This window comes from Petromyzon marinus, chromosome 56 (genome assembly GCF_048934315.1).
Source record: "Petromyzon marinus isolate PM22_M1 ecotype Great Lakes invasive population chromosome 56, UKy_Petmar_22M1.pri1.0, whole genome shotgun sequence".
In the NCBI taxonomy this organism is placed as follows: Eukaryota; Metazoa; Chordata; class Hyperoartia; order Petromyzontiformes; family Petromyzontidae; genus Petromyzon; species Petromyzon marinus.
In genome coordinates this window covers 4,077,007-4,103,653 of record NC_133722.1, presented here as the reverse complement: position 1 = coordinate 4,103,653, position 26,647 = coordinate 4,077,007, and the positions used below count along the sequence as shown (strand labels likewise).

The 26,647-nt window shown below is 55.2% G+C and overlaps 2 protein-coding genes across 7 annotated transcripts in view; one reads left to right on the top strand and one right to left on the bottom strand.

Moving 5' to 3' along the window:
* Positions 1–26,647, top strand: part of LOC116954709 (tensin-3-like) — a 106,839-nt gene that overhangs the window by 71,690 nt on the left and 8,502 nt on the right. For 2 of the 3 annotated variants that reach the window (XM_076052476.1, XM_032975415.2), the window contains exons 18-24: positions 4,581–4,664; positions 7,005–7,144; positions 8,874–9,009; positions 16,944–17,091; positions 17,685–18,520; positions 20,466–20,552; positions 25,875–26,006. In XM_076052476.1, the coding sequence (XP_075908591.1) occupies positions 4,581–4,664; positions 7,005–7,144; positions 8,874–9,009; positions 16,944–17,091; positions 17,685–18,520; positions 20,466–20,552; positions 25,875–26,006 (1,563 nt within the window). The remainder of the gene's footprint in view (positions 1–4,580; positions 4,665–7,004; positions 7,145–8,873; positions 9,010–16,943; positions 17,092–17,684; positions 18,521–20,465; positions 20,553–25,874; positions 26,007–26,647) is intronic. The other variant, XM_076052478.1, reaches the window with a different exon arrangement.
* Positions 4,671–6,997, bottom strand: LOC142905650 (uncharacterized). 4 transcript variants are annotated; one of them, XM_076052481.1, is made up of 3 exons: positions 6,573–6,942; positions 5,615–6,294; positions 4,684–5,244 (listed from the first exon to the last, which is right to left on the bottom strand). In XM_076052481.1, exons 1-3 carry the CDS (start codon positions 6,777–6,779, stop codon positions 4,947–4,949), a joined length of 1,185 nt encoding a protein of 394 aa, XP_075908596.1. In that variant the 5' UTR covers positions 6,780–6,942; the 3' UTR covers positions 4,684–4,946. The 4 variants fall into 4 exon arrangements, with proteins under 4 accessions (XP_075908597.1, XP_075908596.1, XP_075908595.1 ...); XM_076052480.1 differs by having other exon boundaries at positions 4,686–5,547; positions 5,656–6,294; positions 6,573–6,940; XM_076052482.1 differs by having other exon boundaries at positions 4,671–6,294; positions 6,573–6,673.

Here is a 26,647-nt window from a genome sequence, read left to right as displayed (position 1 = left end):
CCGGTTCGACCTCGTTAGGACTCCGCGGCGGGGGCAACTCGACCGGGCTGACGGATTTTTTTATCCCTCTCCAAATGCACAGAGGCTGCGTCCATCGCCGCAAGTGCTCGAAACGGGTCCCTATCGCAGCCTGTGTCTGTTGCTGCTGCTGATCGCGGCCTGTGTGTGTTACTGCTGCTGATCGCAGCCTGTGTCTGTTACTGCTGCTGATCGCAGCCTGTTTGCATCACTGCTGCTGATTGCAGCTTGTGTCTGTTACTGCTGCTGATCGCAGCCTGTGTGCGTCACTGCTGCTGATCGCAGCATGTGTGTGTCACTGCTGCTGATCGCAGCCTATGTGCGTCACTGCTGCTGATCACAGCATGTGTGTCACTGCTGCTGATCGCAGCCTGTGTCTGTTACTGCTGCTGATCGCAGCCTGTGTCTGTTACTCCTGCTGATCACAGCCTGTGTGCGTCACTGCTGCTGATCGCAGCTTGTGTCTGTTACTGCTGCTGATCGCAGCCTGTGTGCGTCACTGCTGCTGATCACATCATGTGTGTGTCACTGCTGCTGATCGCAGCCTGTGTCTGTCACTGCTGCTGATCGCAGCCTGTGTCTGTCACTGCTGCTGATCGCAGCCTGTGTCTGTTACTGCTGCTGATCGCAGCCTGTGTCTGTTACTGCTGCTGATCGCAGCCTGTGTCTGTCACTGCTGCTGATCGCAGCCTGTGTCTGTTACTGCTGCTGATCGCAGCCTGTGTCTGTTACTGCTGCTGATCGCAGCCTGTGTCTGTTACTGCTGCTGATCGCGGCCTGTGTCTGTCACTGCTGCTGATCGCAGCCTGTGTGCGTCACTGCTGCTGATCGCAGCTTGTGTGTGTCACTGCTGCTGATCGCAGCTTGTCTGTTATTGCTGCTGATCGCAGCCTGTGCGTGTCACTGCTGCTGATCGCAGCCTGTGTCTGTTACTGCTGCTGATCGCAGCCTGTGTCTGTTACTGCTGCTGATCGCAGCCTGTGTCTGTCACTGCTGCTGATCGCAGCCTGTGTGCGTCACCGCTGCTGATCACAGCCTGTGTCTGTTACTGCTGCTGATCGCAGCCTGTGTCTGTCACTGCTGCTGATCGCAGCCTGTGTGCGTCACCGCTGCTGATCACAGCCTGTGTCTGTTACTGCTGCTGATCACAGCCTGTGCGTGTCACTGCTGCTGATCGCGGCCGGTCACGTCCTGCTCGGCTCTATTTTGACGGTGGCCCTAAGACGGGGCCACCGGTCGCAGTTCCCCAGTTCCTGGGGAACTGCGACCGGTGGCTGATGCTCCTTGGTTCTTTCGGTAAAGTCATCACGTAGTTAGAAATAAACTAAAACAAATCACGACGTTTCGATCGCAACACGACCGCGTGTGTGGTGCGATCGAAACGTCGTGATTTTTATTTTATTTCATTGTCTACCTACCACGTGATGACTTTACCGAAATAACCAAAGAGTGTGGATTCCTGCAGTCACGAAAGCTTCAAATCACAGATTGAACTGCCGATGGTTTCATCGCAATACGCAGAGGCCGTGTCGCTTGGTGCACGTGCGTGCCTGTGTGTGCTGTTTGAGACTCACCGTGGGGTTTGGTTTTTTGGGGCCGTTTTTTCCCCGGCCTGCGCTTTCGCTCTGCTGTGATGATGCGCGGTGTGTGCGTGCGCGTCATCGTCATCGTAACCATGATGACGACCGGTGTGTGTGTGTGCGTCGTCGTCATAATGATGATGACGACTGGCGTGTGTGTGCGTCATCGTCGTCATTGTAACGATGATGACGACGACGATGAATAATATCGGTCGCGCAAGCCTCCCACGTGTTACACGGATATGGTGAGGGTCATGACGATGACGATGATGGATGCTGAGCATGTTTGATGATGAAGATTGATTGATGATGATTTTTATGATGATGATTATTCATGTTTGTTGATGACAATGATTACAGCGGTAGATCCGAGCGGGTCGCAATCACAAAGTCGTGAGTTCAAATCCTGCTTTTGGGGCGGGGCGGGACGGGTGGGGGAGTGTGACTCAGCCAATCATCATCCCCTCCCTTTGGGGTCAATAAAATAGGTACCACAATAAAGGTGTTTTTTGGGCTTAGATCGTGTAAATATAAATGTGTCGTGAAACCCGCCACCACCCGACAGCCAATTAGTAAGGTTCGTCACGTTAACAGAACGTACCAATTTCGTTACTGGCACAGCAAACCGGTTGTGTGTTGGAGAGCAAATTCACAACGCTAACAATCTGAGTCCGATGTTTCGCCAGTAATTACAACCGGCATCATCAGGCGGACAGCCAGACAACCAAAATGAGTACCATTTTACAGGCGAAGTCGACAGCGGGGTTTCATTGTTAGGATGACGACGATGATGACGACGATGACGACGATGACGACGATGACGACGATGACGACGATGATGATGATGACGACGATGATCCACCAACAGTCTGACCGGCGCAACGATTTTCACTAAATCTACCCACCTGGTCGGCGCGACCTCCTGCTGCTCACGTTGGCATTTACAGCCCTGCAGAGCCAGTGGTGGAAATTCCACGTTCCTTATGGAGGTCGGCGAGTTTATTCATGTTTTTGTCATCGCACAAACCCCGCTGTCGACTTCACCATGAAGTGGTACTTATTTATCGACCCCAGAGGGAAGGGATGATGATTGTCTGAGTCACACACCCCCTCCTATCCCACCCCACAAACAGGATTTGAAGTGGGGATTTTGTGATTGCAAGCCGCTTGATCTACCGCTGTAATCATTGTCATCGTACTCAATAGTCATGAATAATAATACTCATCATCAATTAATCTTCATCATCAAAGTATCGTCAGCATCCGCCATCGTCATGACCGTCACATATCCGTTTAGCGCGTGGTAGGGCTTTCACGACCAATGTTATCCACAATAGAGGTGTCTATACTGGGTTAGATCGCGTAAATAATGTAGTGTGTGGTACAGAGGCACACACTGGAGTTGGAGGCAACACGTTTATCCAACACCCCCAAGGGGGCTAACTACATAAACGTACACTGGTTCAACATCTTAAGTGATAACTAAACGGTTAACTACGCGAGTAGCGGATTAACTACACGAACGGGTCAGTCGGCGTACATGCTGCCTGACCCACGATGCCGAACAAAAACCAAAGAATTGCGGACGACGAGACGCGAGACCCCACCCAGGATGATTCCACCTTTATGCCCCTGAGTGTGGCCTGGCCCCGCCTTCGGCCACGCCCCCGCCTTCGGCCACACCCCCGCCTTCGGCCACGCCCCCGTCGAGACCTTTCCCGAAGGATCTCGACGGAGCGTCACGTGTCCCTCAGCCCCCCCCCCCCCACCTCGAGAGCCCTCCTCACTAACCTGTCCCGTGCCCTCTCGGGTTTACCCAGGCGACCATGTCCTGTCTTGCCCCCTCTCTCCGGCCACCGTACTCAATTCTAGATTTGAAGCTTTCGTGACTGCAAGGATCCATACTCTGGCCCCAGAGAGAGGTTCCAGACGCACCCTAACACCCTTAGGGCAGTGCCTGGCGCTACCACCATAGTGGCACCTTTAACGTCACTACAAATGTATAAATGCGTCGTTAAACCCGCCACCACCCGACACAGCCAATCAGTAATTGTTCACGTGACTAACCTTACTTTGTTGGCTGTGTCGGGTGGTGGTGGTGGCGGGGCTAAACGACACAACATTTATATATTTACGCGATCTAACCCAAAAACAACAACAACCCCCTCTATTTACGTCACCTATCCCTTTTTCGGGGAGCGATTCATTCCCATTCAAAGCCTCGCCCTCCCATTGGCAATGTGGAATTTCCAACCCCATTGGCGCAGGGGGGAAAAGGGCCAATCTAAGAACGTCCCGTGGGGAGAGGAGGGATTTGTGGTTTGTGGTGGTGGTGGTGTAGGACGCTGCTGTTACTGGGCAGTTGGAGACAGTCGCCCTCCAACAACAACGGAGAGCGGAGGAGCGACGCTCTCACAACAATGAGCGGAGCTCCGGGTGGCTAAAGCACAGCAGGTTGGCACAGTAAGGGGCACAGGTGGTGCATCAGCCACAGTCATCTCAGTCAGTCTACCCGTGGCACCTGCTGGGTCTGCCCCGTGACCTCCTGCCAGCGGGCGTTCGACACTTCACGTGGCATCAAACGTGCACATGGCCTGGCACGAGCGTCGTGGTGACATCACCACCACTTAGTGGCGAATGGCGGTTGTTGTTGTTGTTGTTGGTGGTGGTGGGGGGGGGGGAGAAGCCTTGACACACGCGTGAGGCCCTTTCGCTGTTGGGCCATCCTCGCATGAACACTTGCACGACAGCACGGTGATTGTTTGCGCTGTGGGCCACATCAGCGAGGTTCAGGTCCCACCGAGCGGCGTTTGTTGGGGGAGCCACGAGGCCCTCATTGCCCCCTTGGGAATCATCGCTGGGTCCACCACCCCCCCCCCCCACCCACCCCTCCGGCCCCCGTTCCTCCGGTGTGATGCACGCGAGAGTTGTTGTCGTCGTTGTTGTTGTTGACGCCACTCTACCTGCGCTCTCCCCGCGCAGAGTACAACGCCATGCTGCAGGGGAGGCTGGAGAGTGGCAGCTCCCCACTCCCCACTCTGCGACTCCGCTCGCACTCCGCGCCCGGTCTGTCCCTGCCTCTGTCCCTGTCTCTGTCCATGTCCCTGTCCATGTCCCTGTCTGTCTCCCTCTCTCTCTCCTCCCTCTCCCTCTGGAGACCCTCCTGCCTGCAGTGCTGTGAGCGAGCTGTTGCAGAACTGCGCCTTTTAACACTCTGATTACAATACTTGCTTAGTACGCGCGTGCTGTCAAAATTATTCGCTTTTTTATTTTAAAGGATATGAGTTGGAGCTCATTTCCTATAATCGATGGTTTTTGTTTTATGAATGACACTGGGAAACCATTGAGCTACTTGGGGGCCCGAATCTTTTGCATAATTAGCTTAGCACCGCTCGGGGAGGGGGATCTGACCCCCTGGCGTGACCCCTGTGTGTGTGTGACCCCTGTGTGTGTGACCTCTGTGCGTGTGTATGACCTCTGTGCGTGTGTGACTTCTGTGTGTTTGTAACCTCTGTGTGTGACCCCTGTGTGTGACCTCTGTGTGTGTGACCCCTGTGTGTGTGCGTGTGTGTGACCCCTGTGTGTGTGAACCTCTGTGTATGTGTGTGTGACCTCTGTGCGTGTGTGTGACCTCTGTGTGTGTGACCTCTGTGTGTGACCCCTGTGAGTGTGTGTGACCCCTGTGTGTGCGTGTGACCCCTGTGTGTGCGTGTGACCCCTGTGTGTGACCCCTGTGTGTGCGTGTGACCCCTGTGTGTGACCCCTGTGTGTGCGTCTGACCCCTGTGTGTGACCCCTGTGTGTGCGTGTGACCCCTGTGTGTGACCCCTGTGTGTGACCCCTGTGTGTGACCTCTGTATGACCTCTGTGTGTGACCCCTGTGTAACCTCTGTGTGTGACCCCTGTGTGTGACCCCTGTGTGTGACTTCTGTGTGACCTCTGTGTGTGACCTCTGTGTGTGTGACCCCTGTGTGTGTCCCCTGTGTGTGGCCTCTTTGTGTGTGTGACCTCTGTGACCTCTGTGTGTGACCCCTGTGTGTGACCTCTGTGTGTGTGACCTCTGTGTGTGACCCCTGTGTGTGACCTCTGTGACCCCTGTGTGTGACCTGTGTGACCCGTGTGTGACCCCTGTGTTTGTGACCCCTGTGTGTGTGACCCCTGTGTGTGTGATCCCTGTGTGTGTGACCCCCGTGTGTGTGACCCCTGTGTGTAACCCCATGTGTGTGTGAACCTCTGTGTATGTGTGTGTAAACCTCTGTGTATGTGTGTGACCTCTGTGCGTGTGTGTGACCCCTGTGTGTGACCCCTGTGTGTGCGTGTGACCCCTGTGTGTGATCCCTGTGTGTGTGACCCCTGTGTGTGACCTCTATGTGACCTCTGTGTGTGACCCATGTGTAACCTCTGTGTGTGACTTCTGTGTGACCTGTGTGTGACCTCTGTGTGACCTCTGTGTGACCTATGTGTGTGACCTCTGTGTGTGTGACCCCTGTGTGTGTCCCCTGTGTGTGGCCTCTTTGTGTGTGTGACCTCTTTGTGTGTGTGACCTCTGTGTGACCTCTTTGTGTGACCCCTGTGTGTGTGACCTCTGTGTGACCTCTGTGTGTGTGACCTCTGTGTGTGACCCCTGTGTGTGTGAACCTCTGTGTGTGTGAACCTCCGTGTATGTGTGTGTGAACCTCTGTGTATGTGTGTGTGACCTCTGTGCGTGTGTGTGACCTCTGTGCGTGACTTCTGTGTGTGACCCCTGTGTGTGCGTGTGACCCCTGTGTGTGACCCCTGTGTGTGACCCATCTGTGTGACCCCTGTGTGTGGCCTGTGTGACCTCTGTGTGTGACCCCTGTGTGTGTGACCCCTGTGTGTGTGACTTCTGTGTGACCTCTGTGTGTGACCTCTGTGTGTGTGACCCCTGTGTGTGTGGCCTCTTTGTGTGTGACCTCTTTGTGTGTGTGACCCGTGTGTGACCTCTGTGTGTGACCTCTCTGTGCGTGTATGTGACCCGTGTGTGTGTGACCCCTGTGTGTGGGACCCCTGTGTGTGACCTCTGTGTGAATGTGGCCCGTGTGTGTGTGACCCCTGTGTGTCTCCTATATATGTGTGACTCCTGTGTGTGACCCCTGTGTGTGACCCCTGTGTGTGTGGCTCCTGTGTGTGTGTGGTTAATGTTTGTGTGTGACCCCTGCATGTGTGTGACCCCTGCATGTGTGACCCCTGCATGTGTGTGTGTGTGACCCCTGCATGTATGTGTGACCCTAGCGTGTGTGTGGCCCCTGCGTGTGTGTGTGTGACCCCTGCGTGTGTGTGTGACCCCTGTGTGTGTGACCCCTGCGTGTGTGTGTGACCCCTGTGTGTGTGTGACCCCTGCGTGTGTGTGTGTGACCCCTGCATGTGTGTGTGTGTGTGACCCCAGGGCCCCGGCCTATGGGGCCCGGGCTGCAGACCCGGGTGGAGTCCATGCGGAGGAGAGCCGCCAGCGTGGGGCCCCGGGAGGACGGAGAGGCCGAGGGGGGTGGGGCCGCAGGGGCCCACCACGACGCGGCCTGCGTGCCGGTGAGCGGGCAGGGGGTGGGTGAGTGGGTTGGTGAGCGGGTGGGTGAGTGGGTTGGTGAGCGGGTGGGTGGGTGGGTTGGTGAGCGGGTGGGTGAGCGGGTGGGTGAGCGGGTTGGTGAGCGGGTGGGTGGGCGGGTTGGTGAGCGAGCTGGTTGGTGAGCGAGCGGGTGAGCGGGCAGGGGGTGGGTGAGTGGGTTGGTGAGCGGGTGGGTGAGTGGGTTGGTGAGCGGGTGGGTGGGTGGGTTGGTGAGCGGGTGGGTGAGCGGGTGGGTGAGCGGGTTGGTGAGCGGGTGGGTGGGCGGGTTGGTGAGCGAGCTGGTTGGTGAGCGAGCGGGTGAGCGGGCAGGGGGTGGGTGAGTGGGTTGGTGAGCGGGTGGGTGAGTGGGTTGGTGAGCGGGTGGGTGGGTGGGTTGGTGAGCGGGTGGGTGAGCGGGTGGGTGAGCGGGTTGGTGAGCGGGTGGGTGGGCGGGTTGGTGAGCGAGCTGGTTGGTGAGCGAGCGGGTGAGCGGGCAGGGGGTGGGTGAGCGGGTTGGTGAGCGGATGGGAGGGTGGGTTGGTGAGCAGGTTGGTGAGCGAGCGGGTTGGTGAGCGAGCGGGTGAGCGGGCAGGGGGTGGGTGAGTGGGTTGGTGAGCGGGTGGGTGAGTGGGTTGGTGAGCGGATGGGTGGGTGGGTGGAGTTTGTATCTTCTCCCCATAGCTATCAAAGACAAAGATACCCACGTGTAGCCTTAACAGACTGTTGGGGCAAGTGCTGTGAGCGAGCACCTATGAAGGCCGGCACCGCACACGAGGGGGTGAATGGCCAACACCGCGCCCGGCCGCCTTTGTCTCCCCAGGTACTAATTTGAGTCGAACTACGTGAGGCCCAGGACCCGTTCAGATAATCGTCACATAGCTAAACACACAACAGCCGCCATTCTGCACCAAGTGGCGGTGACGTCACCACGGCGCCTGTGCCAGGCTAGGTGCACGTCGAGGCCACGTGAAGTGTCGACCGCCCGCCGCCGACAGCAAGGAGGTCGCGGGGCAGACCCAGCAGGTGCCACGGGTCGACCGACTGAGATGAGCGTCCGATGCCCCACCTGTGTCCCCCCCCCCCCCCTACCGTGCCAACTAAACAAGCACGCACACGCAATGGCTCGTGTTGGGCAGCACTCCACATCCCCCGCAATGCTGAGATGTGACACCGCAAATCGCTCAGCCGGGATCACAAACCCAGCAAGCAGCAGTAGCAGCAGTAGCAGCAACATCGCCCCCTCTGCTGCGAACGCGTGGCGGGACCCTCCTGGACACGACGAGCCTCTCTGCCTGCGTAGAAACGAACCGAAGTGAATGATCGCAGTCACGAATGCCTCGCGCGCACGCTGCCGCTGCTGCTGCTGTCGCTGCGACTGCTGTGGTTGCTGCTGCTGCTGTGGTTGCTGCTGCTGCTGTTCCTGCTGTGGTTGCTGCTGCTGTGGTTGCTGCTGCTGCTGTTGTGGTTGCTGCTGCTGTCGCTGCGGCTGCTGTGGTTGCTGCTGTTGTGGTTGCTGTTGTTGCTGGTGTGGTTGCTGCTGCTGTTGTGGTTGCTGCTGCTGCTGCTGTGGTTGCTGTGGCTGCTGCTGTTGTGGTTGCTGCTGCTGCTGCTGTGGTTGCTGCTGCTGCTGTGGTTGCTGAGCGCGGGATTTCTGCGCCACGCTGTGACGGTCGCGCCGTCCGTGTCCGCCCGCGTGTTGCCGCGCCTGTGTAGGCACCCCGCGAGGAGTACGGGGCCCCGTTGGGAGCCCACAGGGGGCCGAGCCCCTACTCCCACTCGCCGACTCAGGGGTACGCGACGGGGCCCCCCACGCCCACGTTCCCCGTGGCGCCTCCGACTCCCTACACACGTGAGTAGTGGGGGGGCTGAGTGGGATGAGGAGTGGGGGGCTGAGTGGGGGGCTGAGTGGGATGAGGAGTGGGGGGGCTGAGTGGGATGAGGAGTGGGGGGGCTGAGTGGGATGAGGAGTGGGGGGGCTGAGTGGGATGAGGAATGGGGGGCTGAGTGAGATGAGTAGTGGGGGGCTGTGTGGGATGAGTAGTGGGGGGCTGAGTGGGATGAGGAGTGGGGGGCTGAGTGGGATGAGTAGTGGGGGGCTGAGGGAGATGAGTAGTGGGGGGCTGAGTGGGATGAGTAGGTTGGGGAGGGCTGTGTGAGATGATTTAGGGTTACTTTCGAGTAACCGGTAACCGCATGAAAACTTGTTAAACCGGTTAACCACACACAGAGAAACGCCTTGGGCCACTGCAGTGGTGAGCTGCACACAGTTCCAATAGACTCGTCCAGAGAAGCCCAGACTCACTACATAGACCAACAGACTCGCACGGAGAGCCACAGACTCGCACGGAGAGCCACAGACTCACAGATACCCACAGACTCGCACGGAGACTCACAGACTCGCACGGAGACCCACGGACTCGCACGGAGACCCACGGACTCACACGGAGACCCACGGACTCGCACGGAGAGCCACAGACTCACAGATACCCACAGACTCGCACGGAGACTCACGGACTCGCACGGAGACCCACGGACTCGCACGGAGACTCACGGACTCGCACGGAGACTCACAGACTCGCACGGAGACCCACGGACTCGCACGGAGACCCACGGACTCACACGGAGACCCACGGACTCGCACGGAGAGCCACAGACTCACAGATACCCACAGACTCGCACGGAGACTCACGGACTCGCACGGAGACCCACGGACTCGCACGGGGACTCACGGACTCGCACGGAGACTCACAGACTCGCACGGAGACCCACGGACTCGCACGGAGACCCACGGACTCGCACGGAGACCCACGGACTCGCACGGAGACCCACAGACTCGCACGGAGACCCATGGACTCGCCGCGCGGTGTAACCGCGATGACCAACGCGAGGCCCGGGCGGACAGAGAGAGCCGCAGCATCACGGAGCGCCCTCCAGGCTCGCTCGGGGCCCTGCATCACTCAACGCCGCCCGAGCCAAACGCGTCGATTTGGGATTATTCGACGGCGCGGGTTTGTCGCTGGCCGCTCGGCGTTCCGTGCCCGGTGGGCCCTGGCCCCTGGGCGGGGCACGACGAGAGCGGGGGTGGGGGGCGGTCAGCCGTGGGCACTACCGGATTATCCTCGTAGCAAAAATACATACGTAGTAGTTGCTACTACATATGTAGTAACTGCATATGTAGTAGCAGCAGCTACTGCATGTGTAGTAGCTGCTACTACATATGGAGCTACGGGCCCCGCACTTTCAAGGGCCCCGCGCTAAATACTTTCAAGCTATCAATTCCGGTTCAGTGATTCTGCACTAGCTCTATTACTATAGTACTATACCGCCTTCAACTTTTATGAACGACCGGCTGTTTAAGGTTAGCGATTTGTCGTATTATCTGGCTGTATAGCAAATGAAAAAAAAAACACAATTGTTTTACTGTGCAAGTTAATCATTTTTTTGTTTTAATATTTATGGGGTTTTTGTTTAATTTAGGGTCCCTTTACAACATCGTCTGCTACAGGCCCCGCACCTCGCTTCATGGCCGTGGGTGATGCCACCTGGCGTGCTGATGTCGCCCCTCTCGGCGCCTCTGTCCGTTTGCGATGTGAAGCGGTGGCGGGCGAGGGGGAGGTTTTTGTTGTTTTGCTTCACAGTCATTGCCGCTCGTGTCCGTGCAAGTTGCCGCTACGGACGCGTGTGTGAACCCCACTTCTCTCTCGCTCGCTCTGTGTGTGTGTGGCAAGTCTCTCTGGGGGGTGTGTGCCAAGTCTGTGTGTGTGTGTGTGGTGTGTACCAAGTCTGTGGGGGGTGTGTGCCAAGTCTGTGTGTGTGTGTGTGGTATGTGTACCAAGGCTGTGTGTGGTGTGTGTACCAAGTCTGTGTGTGTGGTGTGTGTACCAAGTCTGTGAGGGGTGTGTGCTAAGTCTCTCTGTGTGTGGTGTGTGTACCAAGTCTGTGAGGGGTGTGTGCTAAGTCTCTCTGTGTGTGGTGTGTGTACCAAGTCTCTGTGTGTGGTGTGTACCAAGTCTGTGTGTGGTGTGTGTACCAAGTCTGTGTGTGGTGTGTGTACCAAGTCTGTGTGTGGTATGTGTACCAAGTCTGTGAGGGGTGTGTACCAAGTCTGTGTGTGGTGTGTACCAAGTCTCTGTGTGTGGTGTATGTACCAAGTCTCTGTGTGTGGTGTATGTACCAAGTCTCTGTGTGTGTGGTGTGTGTACCAAGTCTCTGTGTGTGGTGTGTGTACCAAGTCTCTGTGTGTGGTGTGTGTACCAAGTCTCTGTGTGTGGTGTGTGTACCAAGTCTGTGTGTGGTGTGTGTACCAAGTCTCTGTGTGTGGTGTGTGTACCAAGTCTCTGTGTGTGGTGTGTGTACCAAGTCTCTCTGTGTGTGGTGTGTACCAAGTCTCTGTGTGTGGTGTGTGTACCAAGTCTGTGAGGGGTGTGTGCTAAGTCTCTCTGTGTGTGGTGTGTGTACCAAGTCTGTGAGGGGTGTGTGCTAAGTCTCTCTGTGTGTGGTGTGTGTACCAAGTCTCTGTGTGTGGTGTGTACCAAGTCTGTGTGTGGTGTGTGTACCAAGTCTGTGTGTGGTGTGTGTACCAAGTCTGTGTGTGGTATGTGTACCAAGTCTGTGAGGGGTGTGTACCAAGTCTGTGTGTGGTGTGTACCAAGTCTCTGTGTGTGGTGTATGTACCAAGTCTCTGTGTGTGTGGTGTGTGTACCAAGTCTCTGTGTGTGGTGTGTGTACCAAGTCTCTGTGTGTGGTGTGTGTACCAAGTCTCTGTGTGTGGTGTGTGTACCAAGTCTGTGTGTGGTGTGTGTACCAAGTCTCTGTGTGTGGTGTGTGTACCAAGTCTCTGTGTGTGGTGTGTGTACCAAGTCTCTCTGTGTGTGGTGTGTACCAAGTCTCTGTGTGTGGTGTGTGTACCAAGTCTGTGTGTGGTGTGTGTACCAAGTCTCTGTGTGGTGTGTACCAAGTCTGTGTGTGGTGTGTGTGCCAAGTCTCTGTGTGTGTGGTGTGTGTACCAAGTCTGTGTGTGGTGTGTGTACCAAGTCTGTGTGTGTGGTGTGTGTACCAAGTCTGTGTGTGTGGTGTGTACCAAGTCTGTGTGTGTGGTGTGTGTACCAAGTCTGTGTGTGGTGTGTGTACCAAGTCTGTGTGTGGTGTGTGTACCAAGTCTGTGTGTGTGGTGTGTGTACCAAGTCTGTGTGTGGTGTGTGTGCCAAGTCTGTGTGTGGTGTGTGTACCAAATCTGTGTGTGGTGTGTGTACCAAGTCTGTAGGGGGTGTGTACCAAATATGTGTGTGTGGTGTGTGTACCAAGTCTGTGTGTGGTGTGTGTACCAAGTCTGTGTGGTGTGTGTACCAAGTCTGTGTGTGGTGTGTGTACCAGTAGGGGGGTGTGTACCAAATATGTGTGTGTGGGTGTGGTGTACCAAGGTGTGTGTGGTTGTGGTACCAAGTCTGTGTGGTGTGTGTACCAAGTCTGTGTGATGGTGTGTGTACCAAGTCTTTGGGGGGGGGGCGTGTGCCAAGTCTGTGTGCGTATGTGGGGGGGGGGTGATCTAAGTCTCTCTGCGGGGGGGGGTGTGCCAAGTCCCGTCTGAAAGACGTTGTGACCGCGTGGCCTTCCTTCACGCAGCTCTGCAGTGTGACGGTACTCAAGAACCCTGAGAGTCTGTGGGCAATGAGTCTGTGTGGGGGAGGGCGGGTGAGGGTTGGTGAGGGCGAGGGTTGGTGAGGGTGAGGGGGAGAGTTTTGGGGTTGGGCCTCATCCCTCCCCCCCATGGCGCCCATCACAATGGCCTCATTCACCGCGCGGCGCTCCCTCTCCCGGAGAGCCTCTCCCTCTCCTCCTCCCTCCCTCCCTCCCCCCCTCCCCCCCCCTCCCCCCTCCTCCTCCCCTCCCCCTCCTCCCCTCTCCCTCCCCTTCCTCCCTCCTTCTCCCTCCCCCTCCCCTTCTCCCTCCCCTCCCTCCCTCCCCTTCTCCCTCCCTCCCCCTCCCTCCCCCGTCTCTTCCCTTCTCCCTCCCCCCCTTCTCCCTCCCCTTCTCCCTCCCCCTCCCATTCTCCCTCTCCCTCCCCTCCCTCCCCTTCTCCCTCCCCCTCCCTCCCCTTCTCCCTCCCCCTCCCTCCCCTTCTCCCTCCCCTTCTCCCTCCCCCTCCCCCCCCTTCTCCCTCCCCCTCGTGTTCCACTCTCCCCATCTCTCCCCATCTCGCCTGGCTCTCTCTCTTCTTGTCGACGCTTTCTCTCGCCCCTCGCTCTCTCCAACTCTCTCCCTACCCCCCCTCTCTCTCTCCATTCACTCCCTCTTCTCTCTGAAACTCGCCTCCCATTAGATTCCTACCGCTCTTCCGCTCTCCACTCCCCTCTTCCCTCCCCCACTCATCTTTCTCAAACTACCCCCCCCTCCTCCTCTCCCAATCTCCCCCATCTCTCTCTCTCTCAGTGTCCCATCCCTCTCCCCCTCTCTCCCCTGCCCCCTCTCCCCGCTCCTCACTCCCCTGCCCCCTCTCCCCTGCCCCCTCTCCCCGCTCCTCTCTCCGCTGGAGTTTGTTGAGTCGCTGGCGGGGCCGAATTCTCCCTCGCACGCACGGCCCTACGCGCTGTCGAGCTGAGGGTGAAACTCCGCGGGCGTCAATGGGAGAGAGTCCGTGGAGAGTCTGCTGCGGAGGGCGTTCGAGAAGAGTCCTTGGGAGAGTTTCTAGAGAGAGTTCATCTGTTACGCGACCGTTCACGCTGCGTTCGAGCGTCTGCAGAGAGCGACTGTGACACCATCGATTATCTTGCGCTGGAGAAGTCTGTGTTGGAGAGTGTTTTTTTAGTGAGTGACGCTATGGGAGTGTTGCCAACTCGTTCCAGAGTGTGTGCCGTGGGCTGTAGAGTCTCTGCTGTGAGAGTTCACGATGAGGTGGAGTCGTCGTGGTGAGCTGGAGAGTCGCTGGTGGGTTTATTGGAGAGTCGCTCAGAGCGTACGGGGGTCAGTTGAGGTGGAGTTTGTGATTACTTACAGAGAGAGAGAGAGTCGATAATGAGTGGATCAGAGAGTCGGCGAGGTGGTAAACGACGAGTGATTAGATGGTCGTTCGAGAGCCCATAGAGAGTCTGTAGAGAGTCTGGGAGAGTCTGTAGAGAGTCTGTAGAGAATCTGTGAGAGTAGTTAGTCTGGGAGAGTGTAGAGAGTCTGTGAGAGTAGTTAGAGAGTCTTTAGAGAGTCTGTAGAGAGTTAGAGAATCTGTAGAGAGTCTGTAGAGTCTGTAGAGAGACTGTAGAGAGTGTAGAGAGTTAGAGAGTCTGTAGAGAGTCTGTAGAGAGTCTGTAGAGAGACTGTAGAGAGTCTGGGAGAGTTGTTAGAGAGTCTTAGAGAGTCTGTGAGTCTGTAGAGAATCTGTAGAGAGTCTGTAGAGAGTCTGTAGAGAGTCTGTAGAGAGTCTGTAGAGAGACTGTAGAGAGACTGTAGAGAGTCTGGGAGAGTCTGTAGAGAGTCTTAGAGAGTCTGTAGAGAGTCTGGGAGAGTTGTTAGAGAGTCTTAGAGAGTCTGTGAGTCTGTAGAGAGTCTGTAGAGAGTCTGTAGAGAGACTGTAGAGAGTCTGGGAGAGTTGTTAGAGAGTCTGTAGAGAGTCTGTGAGAGTCTGTAGAGAGTCTGTAGAGAGTCTGTGAGAGTCTGTAGGGAATCTGTAGAGAGTCTGTAGAGAGACTGTAGAGAGTCTGGGAGAGTTGTTAGAGAGTCTGTAGAGAGTCTGTAGAGTCTGTAGATAATCTGTAGAGAGTCTGTAGAGAGTCTGGGAGAGTTGTTAGAGAGTCTGTAGAGAGTCTGAGAGTCTGTAGAGAGTCTGGGAGAGTTGTTAGAGAGTCTGTAGAGAGTCTGTGAGAGTCTGTAGAGAATCTGTAGAGAGTCTGTAGAGAGACTGTAGAGAGTCTGTAGAGAGTCTGTAGAGAGTCTGGGAGAGTTGTTAGAGAGTCTGTAGAGAGTCTGTGAGAGTCTGTAGAGAATCTGTAGAGAGTCTGTAGAGAGTCTGTAGAGAGTCTGTGAGAGTCTGTAGAGAATCTGTAGAGAGTCTGTAGAGAGTCTGTGAGAGTCTGTAGAGAATCTGTAGAGAGTCTGTAGAGAGTTTGGGAGAGTTGTTAGTCTGTAGAGAGACTGTAGAGAGTCTGTAGAGTCTAGAGCGTTGTTAGAGAATCTGTAGAGAGACTGTAGAGAGTCTGGGAGAGTTGTTAGAGAGTCTGGGAGAGTTGTTAGTCTGTAGAGAGACTGTAGAGGGTCTGTAGAGAGTCTGGGAGAGTTGTTAGTTAGGGGGTGTGGGGGGTGTCAGACGCTGTCGATGCCCGCGTCTCAGCGACTGCCTCGGCATTGAACGCGTGAACACATCGTGTGAACACATCGCGTGAACACATCAAGTGAACACATCGTGTGAACACCTCCTGTGAACACCTCCTGTGAACACCTCCTGTGAACACATCGTGTGAACACATCGCGTGAACACCAGTGAACACATCGTGTGAACACCTCCTGTGAACACCTCCTGTGAATACATCGCGTGAACACATCGCGTGAACACATCGCGTGAACACATCGCGTGAACACCAGTGAACACATCGCGTGAACGCCTCCTGTGAAAACATCGCGTGAACACATCGCGTGAACACCTCCTGTGAACACCTCCTGTGAACACATCGTGTGAACACATCGCGTGAACACATCGCTGTGTTTAGTTGTAGCGTTTTAGTGGCGGTAGTTGTGTTGGTGGTGTTTGTTGTTGCGGCTGCTACTGCTGTGTTTTATGCTGTGATGCTTTAATCTCTTGTCGGCATCTAAAATATCTGGTTTATGTTGGTTTTGTTATTGTTGTGTTTTATTTTATTCTTGTGTTGTGTGCAGTTGTTGTGTTGTGCTTCATTGCTAGGCTGTGTGTTATTGTTGTGTTGTGGTTTATTATTGCCACGTTTTATTATTGTTGTGGTGTTTTAATATTATTGTTGTGTTTTATTATGTTGTGGTGTTTTAATATTATTGTGTTTTATTACTGTAGTGATGTTTTACTATTGTTGTGGTGTTTTAATAGTATTGTTGTGTTTTATTATTGTTGTGGTGTTTTATTATTATTGTTGTGTTTTCATATTATTGTTGTGGTGTTTTAATATTATTATTGTTGTGGTATTTTAATATTATTATTGTTGTGGTATTTTATCATTGCTGTGTTGTGTTTTGTTATTGCCGTGTTGTGTTTTTTTTATTATTGTTGTGGTTTTTATTATTGTTGTGGTATTTCATTATTGCTGTTGTGTTTTTTAATTGTGGTGGTATTTTATGATTGCTGTGTTGTGTTTTATTATTGTTGTGTTGTGTTTTATTATTGCTGTGTTGTATTTTTTATTGTTGTGGTATTTTATGATTGCTGTGTTGTGTTTTATTATTGTTGTGTTGTGTTTTATTATTGCTGTGTTGTATTTTTTATTGTTGTGGTATTTTATGATTGCTGTGTTGTGTTTAATTATTGTTGTGGTGTTTTATTTTTGTGGTGTTTTATTATTGTTGTGTTTTATTATTGTTGTGTTTTATTATTGTCGTGGTGTTTTATTATTGTTGTGGTGTTTTATTATTGCCGCGTTGTGTTTTATTATTGTTGTGGTGTTTTATTATTGTTGTGATGTTTTATTATTGTTGAGGTGTTTTATTATTGTTGTGGTGTTTTATTATTGTTGTGGTGTTTTATTATTGTTGTGGTGTTTTATTATTGTTGTGGTATATTATCATTGCTGTGTTTTATTCTTGCCGTGTTGTTTTTGTTGTTGTTTCCTTAAGAGCTGAGAAGCCACTCGCGACCGCTCGCCTACAGCCCCGGCGAGGACTCCCCCATCGGGTCGCCCCCCTCGTTGACCGGCGCGGGTCAGCTGAGCAGCCCTGCCGCATTCGCCTCACACAGCAGCGGCAGCAGCAGCAGCCTGGAGAGGTGAGAGGCCAGAGGTCAGAGCGTGAGGGCCGGCGGTCACAGAGGGGTCAGCGAGGGGGCAGAGGTCAGAGCGTGAGGGCCGGCGGTCGACGTCCGACACGGGTGAGAGGTCAGAGCGAGAAGGCGGAGGTCACGGAGGGGTCAGCGAGGGGGCAGAGGTCAGAGCGTGAGGGCCGGCGGTCGACGTCCGACACGGGTGAGAGGTCAGAGCGAGAAGGCGGAGGTCACGGAGGGGTCGGCGAGGGGGCAGAGGTCAGAGCGTGAGGGCCGGTGGTCGACGTCCGACACGGGTGAGAGGTCAGAGCGAGAAGGCGTAGGTCACGGAGGGGTCGGCGAGGGGGCAGAGGTCAGAGCGTGAGGGCCGGTGGTCGACGTCTGACATGGGTGAGAGGTCAGAGCGAGAAGGCGGAGGTCACGGAAGGGTCATCGAGGGGGCAGAGGTCAGAGCGTGAGCATGAAGGCATTGGACAATGAGACCACTGTCCCTACACTGACCAACCAGAGCCTTTCACGAACTCTAACCCTAACCGCACGAGCCAACCAACACTACCCATAAACTCCACCCTTAACCCTCACCCTCGCGTCTCCCACAGGGGCTCATCGGCTCATCAGCAGCATCATCATCAGCAGCCGCAGCTGCAGCAGCCCGCGCTGCGCATGGCGACCCCCTCCCCGGACTTCTCCGGCTACTTTGCCGAAGGCTCCGTGGGATTCGGCGACGCGTTCGGCACCGCCCAGGCCTACCCCTCCAGGGCCCGCGCCAGCCCCGGCCCTCGCCTGGGCGACCTGACCGACGGCCCCCCCGACGGGCCCCGGCACCGTCTCGGCGGCCACCCCGGCCATCACCCGGCGGGGCCCGCGGGGGCCGGGGCGTGGCGAGGGGGGCCGGCGGGGCCCGGGTTTGGCGGCCCGGCGACGCCGGACAGCCCTCGGCCGTGCCGGCGGAACGTTGCCACGAACACGCCGCCATCGGCGTCGCCGGCGCCCGCCAGCCCCGGCGGCGGCGGCGGCGGCACGGTCTGGCGCGACGGCGGCCCCGGCGGCCCCGTGCCGCGCAACGGCAGAGCCAGTCCCGAGCCGCGCAGGGTGGCGGGCGGCGCGGTGGCGATGGCGCCGCCGTCTCCTCCGCGCCGCTCCGGCCCGTCGCCCGTGCCGCCGATGTACACGCCGACCGGCGGTATCGGCGGGTACCCGGGGTTCGAGACCGGAGCGCCGTCGGCGCTGTCGTGGGAGGGGGCCTGGGCCGGCCGGCACGGGGCGGCGTCGGCGGGTTACGACGGCGCCGCCGCCGCACCGGCGGGCTCGCCGCCGTCCACCGGGCCGTCCACGCCGAGCGGCAGCTTCGCCAACGTGTCGACCGATTACGCCGGGGGGGGCGTCCCGCAGCACGACACGTTCAAGTACTCGAGCGGCGGCTCGCTGTCAGGCGGTGAGTCCCGCCGCTCCCGCCCGCTCGCTCGCTCGCCCGCCCGCCCGGCGGCCAGTCGCCTCCGTATCACTCTTCTATCGCTGCTGCTGCTACTGCCGCTACCGACTGATGCCTCCGTCAAACACCGCCGACCTCACTGCAGGTCACAACAGCTCGCTCGCTCGCTCACCCACAGCACCCGCTCGCCCACCCACTCATCCACTCGAGTCACGTTTGCCGGCACATTCCAACGTTCATCAAACATGCCGTGGGATTATCGTGCGCGGCGGTGGCACGCCTTGCGTGGTCGCGGACGCACGGTTGCAGCGACGCAAGTCGCCCCGAGCTGTTGGCCCCATGGCAAAGCGGAGGTCGAGTTGTTTTACTTTGGTGGCGGGAGGCGGTGGGTGCCTCTAACCGGCGGGCGCCGTCTGCAGCGCGGTTGGGGTCGCGGGCGAGGGGGGCGACTGCCAGAAGTGTCCGCGTGACACGCGTGCCGTGTCCGCTGGAATATTTGGACCCGGCCTGGGGCCCCCTCCCCCTCCCCTCCCCCTCCTTCCCCATAGGTCGACTCAATCTTAAATGAGTTCCCGGTGCCGTGTGTAAAACACTGGGGAGACAAAGGCGGCCGAGGCATGGTGCTGGCGTCGGCCACCAAAGCCCCCGTCTGTGTACCGTGCCAAGTCTGTTAGGGGCTACACAGGTGGAGGGATCATCGTTGTGTGTGGATAGATAGCGGGGAGCGGTGGTGCAATGGTTGGCGCGCTGCGCTACGCGCCCGGTGACCAGAGTTCGATTGCAGCTCATGGCTAACATTCGTGACGAATACCCGAACGGGGTCTGGGCCTCCCCGCGGTCGACTGGGCCTTGAATGAGGACTGTTCCCGGTGCGGTGTGTAAACATCAGCACTCGGGAGACAAAGGCGGTCGGGCACGGGGCTGGCCATCCCCACGTTGAAGCCGTCGTAGGTACTGCCCGCAAACAGCACTTGCCCCATCGGTGTGTTAAAGGCTATGGTGGGGGGGGGGGGTTGGAAGATCTTTTGTCTTTGTGCGTGCGGAGCGCGGACGGTGGTGTCGCGTTTCGGGACGGAATTAGTTCCCAAAGCGCCGCCACAAAACCGTCCCCCTAGAGACACGCGCACGGACGGGGGGAGAGACACGGGAGTCAGGGTGAGTGAGGGGTGGGGGGCGGACCACGCAGGGATTTCCGAGACACACGGAGGGAGACACACGGGCGTGGACATCATTCAGGCGGACTTGGCAGAGGTTCGGGAGACGCGGGACTATCTTAGACATCAGGAACGGGACGGGGGATTCCACTTGGACAAAGTGGACACGGGTCAGGCTTGGGGCTCGGTTATAATTAGACCTGCGGGAGTGCTGTCGGCTGAACCAGGGCCCCGGATTAAGGTTCTTGTGTAGGCTCTAGGGCACTTCTGTTTCGTGGGCCTCTCGTGATAACTTTTTTTGCACTTGCTCCTGCTGCTGCCCCATGTCACTACTCCCGCCGCCGCTGTTGTCACACCGCTTGTTTGACGACGCGGTGGTAAGGCGGCACACCGAGCCGGGCGGCTCGTTTTCACAAGCGACCTGGCTGCCGCAAATGAGGGCTCGCCAAAGTGGCTCACCGTCGGGTGAAAATGCCTCGCGGCCAAATCCCCTGAACGCGCGACGTCGAGTCTAAATGTGTGTGTGGGGGTTGGGGGGAAACCGGAGGACCCGGAGAAAAATCCACGCGACACAGCGGGGAGACACGCGGGGAGAGTACGGATAGGGGAACGGCGGCGGTGCGCACACAAACAACGCACGCACACGGGCCGACTGGGAGACAGACGCACGGACGGTCCGGAGACAACACGGAGGGCAGGGGGAAGAGATACCGGGACGATGAGGCGCGGGAGACGCGGGAGACGTGGGAGACGCCGCCGTGCGAGAGACGTGCGTTGTGACCCTGTCGCTGCAGACATGAGTGCCAAGACGAGGGCCAACGTGAAGTTCGTTCAGGACACCTCCAAGTACTGGTACAAGCCCGAGATGTCCCGTGACCAAGGTGCCCGTCCGTCTGTCGCTTCCTCCGGCTGTCCGTCTGTACGCTTGGCAGTCCGTCCGTCTGTCTGTCTTGTCCGTCCCTTGGGTTGTCCTTCTCTCCGCCTGTCATCTTCATCACGATCATCGTTGCCACGACCCTTACCGTGTCTGCTCGTCTCGGATAGTGGTATCTGTCTGAGTGTGTGTAGTGTACACAGTGTAGTAGTGTGTGTGTGTACACAGTGTAATAGTGTGTGTGCACATTGTAGTTGTGTGTGTGTATACACAGTGTAGTAGTGTGTGTGTGCACAGTGTAGTAGTGTGTGTGTGTACACAGCGTAGTAGTGTGTGTGTGCACAGTGTAGTAGTGTGTGTGTGTACACAGCGTAGTAGTGTGTGTGTGTGAACAGTGTAATAGTGTGTGTGCACAGTGTAGTTGTGTGTATGTGTGTACACAGTGTAGTAGTGTGTGTGTGTACACAGTGTAGTAGTGTGTGTGTGTACTCAGCGTAGTAGTGTGTGTGTGTGTGCACAGTGTAGTAGTGTGTGTACTCAGCGTAGTAGTGTGTGTACCCAGCGTAGTAGTGTGTGTGTGTACCCAGTGTAGTAGTGTGTGTACCCAGCGTAGTAGTGTGTGTGTGTGTACCCAGTGTAGTAGTGTGTGTGTGTACACAGCGTAGTAATGTGTGTGTGTACCCAGTGTAGTAGTGTGTGTGTGTGTACACAGCGTAGTAGTGTGTGTGTGTACACAGCATAGTAGTGTGTGTGTGTGTGTACACAACGTAGTAGTGTGTGTGTGTACACAGTGTAGTAGTGTGTGTGTACACAGTGTAGTAGTGTGTGTGTGTATATATACACAGTGTAGTTGTGTGTGTGTACACAGTGTAGTAGTGTGTGTGTATATATACACAGTGTAGGTGTGTGTGTGTGTGTACACAGTGTAGTAGTGTGTGTGTGTACACAGTGTAGTTGTGTGTGTGTACACAGTGTAGTAGTGTGTGTATATACACAGTGTAGTAGTGTGTGTTTGTGTGTACACGGTGTAGTGTGTGTGTACACAATGTAGTGTGTATGTGTACCCAGTGTAGTAGTGTGTGTGTATACACAGTGTAGTAGTGTGTGTGTGTGTACACAGTGTAGTAGTGTGTGTGTGCACAGTGTAGTAGTGTGTGTGTGTACACAGTGTAGTAGTGTGTGTGTGTACACAGTGTAGTAGTGTGTGTGTGTACACAGTGTAGTAGTGTGTGTGTGTGTACACAGTGTAGTAGTGTGTGTGTGCACAGTGTAGTAGTGTGTGTGTGTACACAGTGTAGTAGTGTGTGTGTGTACACAGTGTAGTAGTGTGTGTGTGTACACAGTGTAGTAGTGTGTGTGTGTACACAGTGTAGTAGTGTGTGTGTGCACAGTGTAGTAGTGTGTGTGTACACAGTGTAATAGTGTGTGTGTGTGTACACAGTGTAGTAGTGTGTGTACACAGTGTAGTAGTGTGTGTACTCAGCGTAGTAGTGTGTGTGTGTACACAGTGTAGTAGTATGTGTGTGTGAACAGTGTAATAGTGTGTGTGCACAGTGTAGTTGTGTGTATGTGTGTGCACAGTGTAGTAGTGTGTGTGTGTGCACAGTGTAGTAGTGTGTGTGTGTGAACAGTGTAGTTGTGTGTGAACAGTGTAGTTGTGTGTATGTGTGTACACAGTGTAGTAGTGTGTGTGTGTACACAGTGTAGTAGTGTGTGTGTGTACTCAGCGTAGTAGTGTGTGTGTGTGCACAGTGTAGTAGTGTGTGTACTCAGCGTAGTAGTGTGTGTACCCAGCGTAGTAGTGTGTGTGTGTACCCAGTGTAGTAGTGTGTGTACCCAGCGTAGTAGTGTGTGTGTGTGTACCCAGTGTAGTAGTGTGTGTGTGTACACAGCGTAGTAGTGTGTGTGTGTACCCAGCGTAGTAGTGTGTGTGTGTGTACACAGCGTAGTAGTGTGTGTGTGTACACAGCATAGTAGTGTGTGTGTGTGTGTACACAACGTAGTAGTGTGTGTGTGTGTACACAGTGTAGTAGTGTGTGTGTGTATATATATACACAGTGTAGTTGTGTGTGTGTACACAGTGTAGTAGTGTGTGTGTATATATACACAGTGTAGGTGTGTGTGTGTGTACACAGTGTAGTAGTGTGTGTGTGTACACAGTGTAGTTGTGTGTGTGTACACAGTGTAGTAGTGTGTGTATATACACAGTGTAGTAGTGTGTGTTTGTGTGTACACGGTGTAGTGTGTGTGTACACAATGTAGTGTGTATGTGTACCCAGTGTAGTAGTGTGTGTGTATACACAGTGTAGTAGTGTGTGTGTGTGTACACAGCGTAGTAGTGTGTGTGTGCACAGTGTAGTAGTGTGTGTGTGTACACAGTGTAGTAGTGTGTGTGTGTACACAGTGTAGTAGTGTGTGTGTGTGTACACAGTGTAGTAGTGTGTGTGTGTGTGTACACAGTGTAGTAGTGTGTGTGTGCACAGTGTAGTAGTGTGTGTGTGTACACAGTGTAGTAGTGTGTGTGTGTACACAGTGTAGTAGTGTGTGTGTGTACACAGTGTAGTAGTGTGTGTGTGTGTACACAGTGTAGTAGTGTGTGTGTGCACAGTGTAGTAGTGTGTGTGTGTACACAGTGTAATAGTGTGTGTGTGTACACAGTGTAGTAGTGTGTGTACACAGTGTAGTAGTGTGTGTACTCAGCGTAGTAGTGTGTGTGTGTACACAGTGTAGTAGTGTGTGTGTGTGTGAACAGTGTAATAGTGTGTGTGCACAGTGTAGTTGTGTGTATGTGTGTGCACAGTGTAGTAGTGTGTGTGTGTGTGCACAGTGTAGTAGGGTGTGTGTGTGAACAGTGTAGTTGTGTGTATGTGTTTACACAGTGTAGTAGTGTGTGTGTGTGCACAGTGTAGTAGTGTGTGTGTGTACACAGCGTAGTAGTGTGTGTGTGAACAGTGTAATAGTGTGTGTGCACAGTGTAGTTGTGTGTATGTGTTTACACAGTCTAGTAGTGTGTGTGTGTACACAGTGTAGTAGTGTGTGTGTGTACACAGTGTAGTAGTGTGTGTACTCAGCGTAGTAGTGTGTGTGTGTACCCAGTGTAGTAGTGTGTGTGTGTACCCAGTGTAGTAGTGTGCGTGTACACAGTGTCGTAGTGTGTGTGTACACAGCGTAGTAGTGTGTGTGTGTGTACACAGCGTAGTAGTGTGTGTGTGTGTACCCAGTGTAGTAGTGTGTGTGTGTGTACCCAGTGTAGTAGTGTGTGTGTACACAGCGTAGTAGTGTGTGTGTGTACACAGCGTAGTAGTGTGTGTGTGTACACAGCGTAGTAGTGTGTGTGTGTACACAGCGTAGTAGTGTGTGTGTGTACACAGTGTAGTAGTGTGTGCGTGTACACAGTGTAGTAGTGTGTGTACACAGTGTAGTAGTGTGTGTGTGTGTACACAGCGTAGTAGCGTGTGTGTGTGTACCCAGTGTAGTAGTGTGTGTGTGTACACAGCGTAGTAGTGTGTGTGTGTACACAGCGTAGTAGTGTGTGTGTGTACACAGCGTAGTAGTGTGTGTGTGTACACAGCGTAGCAGTGTGTGTGTACACAGTGTAGTAGTGTGTGTGTGTGTACACAGTGTAGTAGTAGTGTGTGTGTGTGCACAGTGTAGTAGTGTGTGTGTGTGTACACAGTGTAGTAGTGTGTGTGTACACAGCGTAGTAGTGTGTGTGTGTACCCAGCGTAGTAGTGTGTGTGTGTACACAGTGTAGTAGTGTGTGTGTGTGTACACAGCGTAGTAGTGTGTGTGTACACAGTGTAGTAGTGTGTGTGTGTACACAGTGTAGTAGTGTGTGTGTGTACACAGTGTAGTAGTGTGTGTGTGTGTACACAGTGTAGTAGTGTGTGTGTGTACACAGCGTAGTAGTGTGTGTGTGTACACAGTGTAGTGTGTGTGTGTGTGTACACAGTGTAGTAGTGTGTGTGTGTACACAGCGTAGTAGTGTGTGTGTGTGTGTACACAGCGTAGTAGTGTGTGTGTGTACACAGTGTAGTAGTGTGTGTGTGTGTACACAGTGTAGTAGTGTGTGTGCACAGTGTAGTAGTATGTGTGTACACAGTGTAGTAGTGTGTGTGTGTACACAGTGTAGTAGTGTGTGTGTACACAGCGTAGTAGTGTGTGTGTACACAGTGTAGTAGTGTGTGTGTGTACACAGTGTAGTAGTGTGTGTGTGTACCCAGTGTAGTAGTGTGTGTGTACACAGTGTAGTAGTGTGTGTGTGTACACAGCGTAGTAGTGTGTGTGTGTGTGTACACAGCGTAGTAGTGTGTGTGTGTACACAGTGTAGTAGTGTGTGTGTGTGTACACAGTGTAGTAGTGTGTGTGCACAGTGTAGTAGTATGTGTGTACACAGTGTAGTAGTGTGTGTGTGTACACAGTGTAGTAGTGTGTGTGTACACAGCGTAGTAGTGTGTGTGTACACAGTGTAGTAGTGTGTGTGTGTACACAGTGTAGTAGTGTGTGTGTGTACCCAGTGTAGTAGTGTGTGTGTACACAGTGTAGTAGTGTGTGTGTACACAGTGTAGTAGTGTGTGCGTGTGTCTGTGTGTGTGTGGAGTGGCTATCGAGGGCAGGAGGGAAGCAGCTGCCAGTGCCGGCACCGAGTCGGAATTCCAGCAAAGACCTTCACTGGCAGTGGTGTCCCAGAGACTCATGGTTACCAACACCCACTGAAGCCGGCCCCCTGACTTCCTGGGTTCAAATCCTGGGTCTCTGCGTCTGTGTGTCTCACGGGGTTCATCGCAGACACCGAGCTGGTGCCAACGCGCTCCCAACCCGGCCACCCCAGTTCGATTCCCGGCCCTGGCCTCCCTTTGGCGGCGAGGGATATCGGGAGCCGGTTGTTGTGCCCCCGCTGATTGTTGTTGCTGCTGCTGCCGTTGCTGCGGTTGCGGTGTGGTTGTGGCGTTCTCGGTGCCGCGCGAGGTGCGATCTTGGCCTCGTGCTCGCGGCGGTGATGCTGGCTGTAGATTTTGTTGTGGTGGCTGTGGTGGCGGTTGTTGATGGTTGTTGTTGTTGATTGTTGTGGTTGTGGCGGGAGCGATCGCGGTTCGTCGATGGTGGTGGCGCTGTTCGTTGTTGTTGATTGTTGTTGTTGATTGTTGTTGATGGTTGTTGTTGATTGTTATTGATTGTTGTTGTTGGTTGTTGTTGGTTGTTGTGATTGTGGCTGGAGCGATCGCCGTGCTCCAAGCGTGCGAGCTGTGCTCGTCGATGGTGGTGGCGCTGTTTGCTGTTGATAGTTGTTGTTGGTTGTTGTTGATTGTTGTTGTGGTCGTGGCGTTAGCGATCGCGGTGCTGCGGGAGCGTGAGCCCGGCGCATTCGTGGTGAGAGACAGCCATTCGTTCCGCGGGGCGTACGGCCTCGCCATGAAGGTGGCGACCGCACCGCCCGGCGTGCCGCAGCCCAACAAGACCGGTACCGCCACCCCCACCGCACTGCCACGCATCGCACCGCTACCCAATAGACAACACGCCACATCACATTGAGTGAGCGTGTGGGTCAGTGGGTGGGTGAGTCCCAAGGAGTGTTTCATTGGTGGAGCTCCCCGACACGCCGCTCGACAGAGGTGAAGCCGTTCTCGTCGTCCGGCTAGATGGACAGAATTGACACCCCCCACCGCACCAACCCGTGGGGTCCCCGCGTGGTGTCCCCGTGGGGTCCCCGTGGTGTCCCCGTGGGGTCCCCACGTGGGGTCCCCGTGGGGTCCCCGTGGGGTCCCCGTGGGGTCCCCGTGGGGTCCCCGTGGGGTCCCCGTGGTGTCCCCGCGTGGTGTCCCCGTGGGGTCCCCGTGGTGTCCCCGTGGGGTCCCCGTGGGGTCCCCCGCGTGGGGTCCCCGTGAGGTCCCCGTGGGGTCCCCCCGTCTAGCCGCTCCCCCGCCCACGGTACCCACTCCAGCCGATCCGGTTGTGGGCGGCAGGGCCGGATTCAGGGTCTGATGAGACTGGCGATATCAGACATTCTTGGCCAATGTTGCGCTGTGTGTTTACGTGTGTGGGTGCGTGTGTTGGTGTGTGTGTGTGTGCGTGTATGTGTGTGTTGGTGTGTGTGTGCGTGTA